The sequence below is a fragment of the Rutilus rutilus genome (genome assembly GCF_951802725.1).
Source record: "Rutilus rutilus genome assembly, chromosome: 19".
Classification (NCBI taxonomy): domain Eukaryota; kingdom Metazoa; phylum Chordata; class Actinopteri; order Cypriniformes; family Leuciscidae; genus Rutilus; species Rutilus rutilus.
The window spans coordinates 2,951,382-2,963,822 of record NC_140232.1 but is presented as its reverse complement, the minus strand read 5'-3'; the positions used below and the strand labels follow the sequence as shown (position 1 = coordinate 2,963,822).

General features: G+C 41.2%; 1 protein-coding gene across 2 annotated transcripts; it reads right to left on the bottom strand.

Annotated features, from left to right (window-relative positions):
• Positions 1–317: 317 nt before the first annotated feature.
• Positions 318–7,963, bottom strand: LOC311278777 (nuclear factor 7, brain-like). Of its 2 annotated transcripts, XR_014625473.1 has the most exons (7): positions 7,353–7,963; positions 3,822–3,917; positions 3,377–3,607; positions 3,277–3,299; positions 3,077–3,195; positions 1,278–1,843; positions 318–981 (listed from the first exon to the last, which is right to left on the bottom strand). XR_014625473.1 is itself a non-coding variant. In XM_084389811.1 (6 exons), exons 1-6 carry the CDS (start codon positions 7,749–7,751, stop codon positions 1,347–1,349), a joined length of 1,365 nt encoding a protein of 454 aa, XP_084245937.1. In that variant the 5' UTR covers positions 7,752–7,768; the 3' UTR covers positions 890–1,346. The 2 variants fall into 2 exon arrangements, 1 of the variants encoding a protein (XP_084245937.1); XM_084389811.1 differs by having other exon boundaries at positions 890–1,843; positions 7,353–7,768.
• Between the last annotated feature and the right edge of the window lie 4,478 nt (positions 7,964–12,441).

Sequence of the window (12,441 nt, the reverse complement as noted above, 5' to 3'; positions counted from 1 at the left end):
TCTTACAAAATCCCCAACTTTTTGTAAATGGTCTCTCTTGTTTTGATAAACGTTTTAACAAAAGTTTTATAAGTAATTCCTTTAATGTCAGATCCAATCCTTTATGTAAATCAAAATGGCTTAAACCTCATTGTATATCTTGGCATTACCATATAAATATGTTATTTCTAATAAAGTAAAAGAAATAATTTACAAAATTATTCATAGTGATTATCCTGTAAATGCAGCCATTAGTAGATATATTCATACTGTTTGAGATAAATGTACTTTTTGTAACACATAATTTGAAGATAAAATAGACATGAGAAAAAAAAAATCAACAGAACTCTTAGTTTAGAACCTCATGACATTTTTCTTTGTTTTCAAAATCCATATTTTTCTGAAAAACTAAATTATATGATTAATCTTAATTATTTTGGCAAAGTTTTATATTCTAAAACAAAATAATTCAAAAGAAATCTTCATATATTACCTTTTATAATATTGATCTCACAATATACTTTGAAACTCTTTCAAACATGAAATCACAAAACAAAAAGCCTATAAAAATATTTACAAAATCAAAAGCTTTTTAAATTCATGTTACATGCCGTAATATATAGCACTTTTTTGTTGTACATACTCTGAACTGGACCACGATGCCTTGTGTTTATCTTTAACTTTTTGCATGTACTTGTCTGTAATTGTCTAAAATGGTCTCTAATTGGTTTAATTGTGATATAATCATATATAATTATGATGCACAAAGTTAAGAAATTAATAAACAAACATTAACTGACATAATGGGGTAAATGTCAATTCTCCTGAAAACATGAATGCTAAAACGGTCTCTAATCGGTCTAATTGTGTGAAGTGGAATATAAATGAAAACTTCTTGTTTATTGATCTGAGTGTTGCTGTAGTGCTGGATATCAGTCATGTGATCATCACGGCCCAATCACAGCCACCGTACTGATATTCAGATCAACAGCACTCTTAAGCCTGTTTTATGCTTCTGCGTCGAACTGCCGCCGTAGCTACGTCGTAGGCTGTGTGTAGCGCACGTACCCTACGGCGTACCCTGACGTGCACCTCTCCAAAAATGTAACAACGCGTCAATTCTACGCGGACACAAGCGCTGTGATTGGTCTGCCAGAACCCCTCCCTCGGGGTTTCATGCTCCCCAGGTGCGCGTCAACGCGGACAACGACACAGAAGTATAAATTAAAACCAACACGTTGCCTACGGCGTATAGGCTCTGGCGTATGTCCGACGCAGAAGTATAATGAGGCCTTTACTCATGAGATATGGATTAAATATTGGAAACATGATGAAAGCAGGAAGATCCAGATTTACAGGAGTGACGTTTACTGACTATTGACCGGTAAGATCCTCAGAGAGCCAGAACAACAGAAGAATGGAAAGAGTGTGTGAGTGAAGGTGGCTGTGAATGTGTGTAGATGTGTGTTAGTTACAGGATCAGAGAACGACACCGTTCCTCCGTCATAGTCCAGATTCACTCTCACACGATCAAGCTTCTCTTTAACAGGAAAACCAGAATCTGAAGGCCGTCCGTATGAATTATACTCCACACTCCAGACATCAGTGTTGAAGAAATCACCTCCCTTCCTCTGGTTTGATGCTGTAGTTACTCCAAGACTCCAGCGTGAACTCTCTTTAATATCCACATCCCAGCAGTGTGTTCCTGAGTTAAAACCCTCTGAACCCAGAACACAGGAATAATAGTTAAATCTCTCTGGATTATCAGGAACAGGTTGATAGTTCTCGCTGTCTCTCACACTGGTCAGATCATCAGACACGATGAGTTCTGGATTCGCAGTGTTTGGGTCCAGAATCACAGGAGCTGATGAGACACAATCAACAGATGCTTTTATTCTGATCTTCATATAATGATCAAGAGTGAACCCAACACAGATTATTATGAATTATGACACACTCGTCCTGTTGATCAAACACATTTTCCTCTGATCACTGTTATTAGTTTCACACTCGTTTTTATCATCAGCGTTTAACGGCATCAACTACAAACATTAAATATGAGATTCAGACATTTGTGTCCATCAAGAGAAACTGATACTTTGGGAAAGTTAAATAACAATAAATCAATGAGATCTGCTGAGATTTATGCTGTAGATGAAGAACTGTAAGTGTGTGTCTGATCTTCAGCATCTGATCATCTTCATTTTATTGGCTCTTATAGTCTGTGTTTAAATTAGTTTATTATGACTGTCTGTTGGGTTTGACTTACAAACATTAATCACCTTCAACACTTCCTAGCCACGCCCTAGCAACCATTGTCGAGCACCCTAGCAACCCAAATCCAAAGAGGGATATCTTCTAATCTGAATGTCATAGAGGAGTTGTGGTTGGTTTATATCATTCATACTGGCGAGCAGCCTTTGAAGTAACATCATTGGCAGCTGCCAAGCCACTCCCTAGCAACTAAACAGAGTACCCTAGCAACTGTTCAGCAAGACATTTGTATTGTGAAGGTCTGTATTGTGAAAAGCGCTATACAAATATACTTGACCTTTATCTCTGCACCAGAACATCGTAGAGACATGGTGGTTGGCTCCTTTGACTAATGCTAGCAAACAGGACTTGCTACACAAGCTAGCAAAATAGCTACATGCTAATAGCAATTAACTAAGTGTTGAAACATGTCAACAGTGTTAACTAAAACACAGTAGCAGCATTCTAATTATGTTATCACCATGTTAACATATTAATTATGCTAGCATCATGCTAATCTTGTTAGCATTTGGTTAAAGCATGTTTGCAAAATGCTAATTGTGTCAGCATCTACCTAGTTCAAGTTTTGCCACTGCAAGCACCACTCACATTTTCTTCAGGAAATGTACATTCTAGTTATTATTATTCTGAGACTATTTTTTTTTAATTGTAACCTCCTAACAAACACCAAACTTGTATCTATCTATCTATCTATCTATCTATCTATCTATCTATCTATCTATCTATCTATCTATCTATCTATCTATCTATCTCTGTCATGAAGAGCCTCTAACTCTCCACCCATCCATCATGTCCTGCTCAGATCTCCTGCTGTCAGACTCACTGTTTTGGACGATGTCCTGCATCTTCTTCCAGACTCTGAACGGCAGGTTGCCCAAGTATCGTGGCACATGAATCAAAGCTCCAGAAGCCATCTGTGGATCCGGCTGTGAGCTCTGGACTCTGGAAGAACATTCAGGAGTCAGAACTGCAGTGGCTTTGGATCAGAACCAGAGAGACCAGAGACAGGATCAGATCACTCACCTTTCCATTGAGACTGGAAACTCCTGCAGAACAAACACACCATTTATCATCAAGAACTCAATCAATCATCAATCAATCAACCAATGATCTGAAATCAGACCTTCAGAAAGCAGACGTCATTGGCTTTCATCATCTCCTCCATGTCTTTGATTGTGTGTGAAAGAGCTAAGATGTGTGTGTTCATCTCCTCCAGCTTCTCCTTCATCCTCTGCTTCTTCTGCTCCTCTTCCTCCCTCAGTGCAGTGACTGTAGCTTCTTCTTCATCTCTGAGAAACTGATGAAGCTTCTCAAACTGCTGTTTAATCTGACGCTCTGTGTGCTTAGCTTGAGACTGAAATCAAAGCACATTCACTTCAATCATCTCAATCGACACACATCATTAATATTCAAGATAAACTCGGATACCCGACATAAAACGGATCCAGAAGCAGATTGCTGCAAGTCATTTACAGAAATGATAAACTGGAATGTATTATATCAAATCATAACTGTATATAGTGATCCAACAGCTGTAATGAAAATGACTCTCGTTTCTGTTTCCTCACCTTGATGTGTCGAACTGTTTTCTCAAACTCTGCTTTCAGTTTTTTATTGTGTTTAAGTTTCTCTTGTAAGGACTTCAGTGCTGTATTGAGCTCCTCCTAGAATTGAACAAAAATACATTAAAACACCAGATTACAGTGAAGAGAAGACAATACAGTGATATGATCATATAATGCAGTGAAAAAGTATTTGCCCCCATCCTGATTTCTTCTGTTTTGTGAACATCTCATACTAGATTGATTCAGAAATTGCAATCTGAGTAAACACAAAGTACAGTTTGTAAATGACAATGTTATTTATTTAAACAAATGTATTTGCCCCCGACCCCCGTAGTTACTAATTCCTCAGATCTATGAAACTGCATTTATAATGTAGTTCAGCTGGACTAAACACAACCAGTCCTGATCACTGCAGCCCTGTACAATCAGATCAACACTGAATACTGAAGCCTGATTGGTTCACGTCTGTGCACCTGTACAGACAAATGGCTTTTCAGCCCGCCAAAACGGACAGGCCGACTGCATATTTAAGTCACACTGAAAACTATTTTCATCAGAAGTTTTCTCTTTAAAGTGCGAAGATCATCTCCTCGCTGTCTCCAAAGAGAAGAAGATAGGAGCCTTTCTGCTCACCGCTGAAACAAGCCTCAAGCAGCGGATTAACAGCGCTTCGACACCTGCAGCTATCCAGCAACTCTTCAAGAGAAAATATCATTATTAAAGGGGTCATATGATGCGATTTCTTGTTTTTCTTTTTCTTTAGTGGCTGTTTAAGATCTGCAGTGTTACAAAGCTCAAAGTCTCAAACCCAAAAGAAATATTCTTTGTAAAAGTTAAGGCTCAGCCACGCCTTCCTATAACGCTTCATTCAAACACGCCGCCACACATCTACGTCAGTGTGTGTGCGCAGAGTTTCATAACACCACCCAGATGTATACGCAAAGAAAGAAGGTGTAACTTTTATTCTCGCTGTATTATTGTTGTCACCGGCGCCGGCATGTCGTGGAGACGCTGTGAAACTACTTTGTTTGGCCTTCCAAAAGAGGACAAAATTAGCAAACAGTGGTTAAGCTTTATTTACAACACTGCTCCAGAAAAGTACAACCAAAATATTTGACTGTGTGCTGCGTATTTTTCGGAGGACTGTTTCCAGAACCTGCGAGAGTACAAGGCCGGCTGTGCACAAAGGCTGATTCTAGAAAGTGGGTAATTCAATCTTTGTTGGTACAGTCTGGCGCTTCTGACTCACAGACACCAATCTGATAAGTTCTGGTCCAGTCACGCTGGCGAACTTCAGCCCGATCAGCTTGGTCCTCTGCATTTTCCGGATCAGATTCGGGCTCGAATTGATAAGTTAGTACGGTACCGACATTATCACCTGTCATTATTGCTTTGGTAGCTGATGTTCCAAATATGGTAAGGGGCGTGGCATTTCTGTCACATGCTTAAGGTATTCGGGCCAATCACAATGCACTGGATCGCTGGCCAATTAGAGCAATCCATGCTTTTTATAACGATGAGCTTTGTAAAAATCAGTGCGTTTCAGAAAGAGGAGCATAGAGGAGCAAAAATAAAATGATTAAATATTGCAATAATGACTATTTTTAACCTAAAATCGCGTAAGCACATTTGCATTAAACCAAATACACAAAATAACGTTCTTTTTAGAACTGTCATATGACCTCTTTAAAAGAGCAAATTTGAGCGACATTTGTTGCAAAATGCCACGTGTGTTGCTCCTGGAGGGCTCCCTGCTTCCCTCATCTGGAGCGAGTGGCATGGTTTCATTTAGCGGCTCAGAGGAGGACTTTGATGACATTATGTCTCTGGCTGCCTCTGAAGCGGAGGACTGAGCGAACTCTGCCGATGACTCTACCCCCCCCCCCCCCCCCCCCCACTCCCTGTAGAAGAGTTGGGCCATTCTTCCTAGAAGTCCACAAAGAACTGAATAAGTCATGACACGCTCCCTACTCATCATGCGTCCACTATTCCTCTTCGTCTGCCTTCACCTTTGTTGGCGGCGCGAAGGAAAAAGGGTACACCAAGCTTCCCTCATTGGGAGAGACCGTCGCCCACGGCCCTCGGCTGGAAGACTAAAGCTGCCTCTTGAATGGTCAAGCTGGATCGACCCCTCATACAATGGTGGTCCTTCAAGTCTACCAGGCCGACCTTCTCTGCACCATGGATGAAACTGGTCTTGACCCGGCGGCCTTCAAAAAGCTGTGCAGCACGACCGACCTCGCCCTGCGTGCCACTAAGTCTACGGCCCAAGCGATTGGTCGTGTCATGGCCAATTTGGTGGTCCTCAAGCAGCACCTTTGGCCGAACGTGACAGTGTCAGAAATAATCAAACGGAGTTACTCACTCCAGTTCTCCCGCAGGCTCCCCTGCTTCAGGAGTGTGACTAACACTTCAGTCTCAGACATCGACGCTCACGTCCTCCGAGCTGAAGCACAAGCTCTGCTAGCGAAGGGCGACTCAGGCTTTTACAGCTGCTTCTTCCTCGTTCCAGTGAAGGATGGCAGCGTCAGGCTCATCCTCGATTTGAGATGTCTGAAGCGCGCTCTGGTAAGACGGCTGTTCAGAATGCTAATGCTAACTTTGAAACAAATCCTCTTTCAGATCTGATTGTTTTTTATCAGTGGATCTGAAGGACACATACTTTAATATCCAAATAGCCCCTCATCACAATTCTTGAGATTCACGTTCGAAGGGGTGGCTTACCACCCTACAGTCCTACCATTCTGACTGTCCATTGCTTCGAGCATTTTTATGATATTCATGGATGCGGCCTTCTCCCCCTGAGACAGATGGGAGTTTGCATCCTGAATTACCTCAATGATTGGCTGCTTTTGGCCGAATCGAAGGCCTGATCACACAAAGATCTTTGTTCCTCACAACAGCCGACCTTCGGCCTCTCTCGCTAAAGACACCCTTCTACTGGCTCTGGCATCGGTCAAGCGAGTTGGTGATCTGCAGGCTCTTTCAGTGGACGCATTCTGCCTCGAGTTTGGGCCTAATGACAGTAAAGTCGTCCTTAGACCAAGACAAGGCTATGAGCCTAAGATGCTTTCCACGGCCTTTAGAGCTCAGGTCATAAAGCTCTCTTCCGTTCTGCGCTAGTAGCACGGTGCTATTGGATTGCGTTCCCCATAAGTTCCAGTTAACGTAACCCTGGTTCCCTGAGATAACGGGAATGAGTATTGTCTAGACTCTAGTTTGTTGTGCTACTGTACACAAGTCGACGCTGTCGCTCATCAGTAGAAAAATTCAGACGAAAATGGCTTTCGGTGTGACTTAAATAGGCAGTCGGTCCTGTTTTTGCGGACTGAAAAGCCATTTGTCTGTGCAGATACACTGACGTGAACCAATCAGGCTTCAGTATTCAGGGAAAAACTAAGTTTTCCTCATATGTCAGTTACTGATGCAATGCTCATGATCTCAGGGAACCGAGGATACGTTAGTAACCGGAACGATCTGTGTTTATGACTCGTTATGATTCTTTACGTGTGAATAAAGAAACATTTGTCTTACCTTATATGATGAAACCACTTCACTGATGGGTCTGAATTTATGATTGTCATGTTGTGTTGAATCTCTGCACACTAAACACACAGGCTGTTTGTCCTCCAGACAGAAGAGTTTGAGTTTCTCACTGTGTAAACTGCAGATCTCCTCAGACCCTGATGAACGCCTCTCATTTCTCTCCTTCAGGAACGACTCACACAAGTTTTTTAACACAAGATTAACTGGAGGAGGATAGTTTGATCTTCTCCTGCAGACAGGACACTCCTGAGATCCCTTGGTTCTCCAGAACTGTTGAAGACACTCTTTACAGAAACTGTGACTACATGATAAAATAACAGGAGCCTTGAAGATATCACAGCACACAGGACAAGAAAGTTCTTCTGCAGATACATTTAGTGAAGCCATTTTCACTGTTTGAGCTCCAGCAATCTAAACTTTACTTTCACTTTCTGAACGATGGCTTAAAAAACAAATCACCATGAGAATCACAAAGATCAGAAACAAACTTCTCAAATTCTTCTGTAAAGTTTTTCCCTTCATACTCCACCGATCGCTGATTCTTTATTGCTTTTGTCGAGACAAAGTCAGTATAGCAGAAAAGAGAAATAACAAGTCAGTGTCTTCCTGGTTAGTGTTGTAAGAGGGTGGAGCTTCTGATCAAGTTTGTGTTGAAACAGGTCAAAGAACAACATCAGTGGCCTGCGAACAGCCAATCACAGGCTGAGAAAGAGGGAAACTGAGGTTCATTTCTCATGAGAGAAGCAGCACGATTCACTACAGAATATTAAGAGATTGAAAAATATAAAGAATTTATACAAATTTACACAGCAAGAAGAAAATAGCTGTCTATGAAAGAGGACAACTAAAAGAAAAAGTCTTGCTATATCAGTGCAAGTAAAAGTTGTGAAGTTAGTTTATACAGTTGATAAAGGTATAGAGAGAATTGAACATTTAAGCTCACATGCAGTCATTTTATAGCTTTATCCAGTGGTTAAATTGGGCCGGGGCTCTCCGGGGCTCAGCCCCGGCACATAAGCCTGCTCGTTTGCAGTCAGTTGCCTATAGGAAATTATGTCACATAAAATTTGATAAAAGTGATGCTTTTGAAAACATATTTCTGATTATAAATGAAAGATTTTGAAATGGCATGTCTATTTTGTCTCGGCGGAGCTGAGATGAGAACAATCGGAACACGGCCGTGCCCGTACTCTTGTTCAGCTGCTTAATCTCGTTGTCAGTCGACCATGATCGCGCACCGCTCGCGCATGCCATGCGCATAGGTAGGCTCAGAACTCCGACATGGATAAATGTACGCAGCAATAATGAATGTTCCTGGGAGATCCGTAGTTGCGCGGGATGTGGAAGCGCGCAAAAGTTCCAGAACCTTCTACTGCCTTGAAAAAAAAAAAAAAAAAAAAAACCCGAGCTGCTGGCCGCCGCTGCAGCAACAGATCAGTTTTGTCAAGTTCAGCACAACGTTGGTTGTACAAAAAGTGCCCTGGCCTTGAATAACAAGGTAAGGAAAAAATGTTTGGCACATTGTATGGGTCACTATATCATAACAAGGTAATACAATGTGTAATCAAGCGTTTTATATTTAATATGAGGGAAATAGGCTACACATGCCGTGGACGTGACACAAAAAATCTTTAACTTTTAGGTGGCAAAATATTTTTTTGTAATTCTGTGAATTACACTGCAAACCAAAGTACTACCCACCGGATGAAGAAGGGTTGGCTCTCCACAGAACATAACATATTCATTTTATTTTACTTTTCATGTTCGCATTTATGAGGAAAAAAACATGTTACGGACGGGACCGCTCTGAATGTGGCACTAAAAGACTGTTTAAAACTTTCACTGAGACCTCAAACAGAAAGCACAAAGCCTTTCTTTAAAATTAATTTCGTTGTGTATTAATTGTATCTTAATTTTAATCAATGTTTCATTTCAAAAATAAGAAGTAAATATAGTATATAGACAATAGATAGGCTAATCACGACACGGACGCGCCGGCGAGTGAACTGGACTCTCGTCTCATAAATGAACCGAAACTCAGCGTATAAGGGAGCCTACTTGCCTGACAGACCTGATAAATATATCTATAGAAAGCTTGGAAGGTCTTCTTTTCAAAACGAAAGAAAACAGACCGCTGCGTGTGTAGCCTAATCCGTATGAAATGTGCATTTCTCTCTGGCGAGTTTACTACTGCGAAGATTGCATCATCAACTTCATCTATGCAGGGCACTGACACAGAAAACACTTGTTTATTAATAAACAATTAAAATGTCTCCTTGCTATATTTTACATATTCATAATCATTACTTTTGATGGTTCTTTGTGACAGCTTTTAGGTGCTTTATTGGCAGCGCCACCCTTACATGAACGCGTCACCACCGCATCAGCACCGAAAACAGGACATTTTTTTTCAATCCCTGTTTTGGCAGGGGGAAAACTGATCAGAAAATGTAACGAAACGTTGTAGAAATGTAGTGGAGTAGAAAGTATAATAATTGCTGCAAAATGTAACGAAGTAAAAGTCAAACGTATGCACTATTGATTCTACTTAAGTAAAGCCTACAGAAACGAAGTATTTGTACTTCGTTACATTCCACCACTGCTGATTAACAGTAATGTAAATGCTAAATGTCCTAATACCTGTTGATACTACAACAATGCAAATATGCTCTTAACCTTGCAGTTTTTCACATATCATGTAAGACTCAATTTCTCCATTTCTTTGCACAAAACTCTCCAGAAAATGCCATTTAATAGTTTATTTTTCAAAAAAAAATTCCAGTGGGGGCATACCCCCGGACCCCCCTAGGGAGAGCCCCCCCACATAATAAATCCCAATTTAACCCCTGGCTTTATCTATTGATTCTAAAGCGTATTTATATTACCTTTATATATGAAGAGTTCAGATGCAAAAACCTCTAAATGCCATCTGAAATTTTCTTCTAGAATGATCATTTTTATCAAGCTCGTATATTTAAGTTCAATAATTTCACTTAAATGGCAATTAATAGGTAATTTTCATTGCCATTTAAGTGAAATTACTGAACTTAAATATACGAGCTTCATAAAAATGATCATTCTAGGAGGAAATTTCAGATGGCATTTAGAGGTTTTTGCATCTGAACTCTTCATATGTATTCAATTAAACTGTGCGTAATAATAATTGATAAACTAAAATTGTAAATGTGTGATCGATTAAGGGTACAATAATTACATAAATAATATCTAAATCATACAAAGTTATGATTCTAAATAAGCATTTCTAAAAGCCGGACGATTTTGTCTTTAAAAGTCATTTGCTGTGTAGTGATCTTAGAGTGGAAACAAGTGGAGTGACTTTGGGTGCTTCTCAATTCTTATTTGTGCATCCTCGTTTCCTCTCCTCGCTTCCTTTCCTCGCGTCTCAGCTCCGCCCCCTGTAGGATGCGAGGGAAGGCTGCAAGGAAAAGACGCGAGGACGGAGGGATCGAATGAAAGCTTTTTTTATACATTGGAATCCTTGATCACTCCAGCGTCACTTCATCGCGTCATCAGCAGCGCTCAGAGGATCTGCCCTCATGTTGTTGAAATTTATTGTTTATTTAAGAAATTCATAATAAATAATAATAAAGAAAGATACCCTGTTGAAATATGTGAGGTGTGTGGTTTATATAAACTGCAAAAGTAAAGTATAAATCAAAATTATTGTGACCGATGTGAAGGGGAGGAGAATTTATACGTGCGTCACGTTTAGTCGATAAAACTCTTCCGCATAGGATACACCTGTGTATCCTCACTCATGACTCCTCTGGAAGCCTCCTCACTCCTCGATCCTCGACTCCTCGTGGTGCAATTAGAGAATTGAGATGTCCTTCAAGATGGCTGTGCTCGATCGGTTTCCGGGTCATAGGATGGAGGACGGAGGAGAGAGGAGACGAGGAGGGATATTGAGAAGCACCCTCTATCGCATCAGACGTGACACTTTGCTCACAGCTGATTGGTCCAAGTTCGGTTTTGGCGCTTTTCCATTACCAGTACCAGCTCGACTCGACTCGCCTCGCCTCGACTCAGCTCGGCTCGGCTCGCTTTTCGCTCCGTTTTCCATTGCAGATAGTACCTCCACAATAGTACCTGGTCGTCATAGCGACACCGCAGGAAACTGCCGTGACTTAATCTTTTACGCGAGACGCGCGAGACACACCCGCTACCTACACACACAGGACAATGGAGGAAATCGAGTGTATGCTGTTTTTGGATGTTTTTGTTTTTGTTTTTGCTGTTTTTTATTCAGGATACTGCGTCTGGCGCGTGCAATGATGACGCAGTGAATAGTGACGATTCTCTCTGACCAATCAGCAGTCTGCCATGATTTCACGTCACATTTTAGTATCGCCTCAGCTCGCCTCAGCCCGCTTAGAACCTCGCCGGAGGTGGTACGAAAAAAAGTACCTGGAAGCAGGTACAGGTACAACTTTTACACAGTGGAAAACCAAACAGAGCCGAGTCGAGTCGAGCCGAGCCGAGCCGAGGCGAGCTGGTACTGTGTAGTGGAAAAGCGCCAAAATTTGCAACCTCTCACCTGTGCTGCGTTCCAGTCCACTTTTAGACACGCACTTGCGAACTTCCCTAAGCACTTCCCCTTGGGGGAATCCCTGCCGCCATTTTGAAGTGCGTTCCACTTCGTGAAGTGGACGAGGGAAGTTTATATGGACAGACCCTCGTTCCCTCGATTTTGACCGAGGGAGCGAGTCTGCTTCAAATGTACACTTCAGGCACCTATATGTCCCACAATGCAGTACGATTGTGACGTCACCACATATCTCATCTAATCACCACCACAACAGACAACTCTATGATATATTAATTATATATATTTTTTGTTTAAAACAACCCAAACACACATAAACATTTGGATGCTGCATTAAACAAATTCTTAAAGGAAAAAAAAAATTGTAAAATAATAAATCAACTCCACAGCTGATTCCAAGTGATCAAGGGCTTAGGACGTTCCAGTTCAGCCCATTGCAGTTTCCGCCAGTAGTGGGCACTCGCAATGACGTACATCCGAGTGAACGAGACGGAGGGAAGTTTGCGAGTG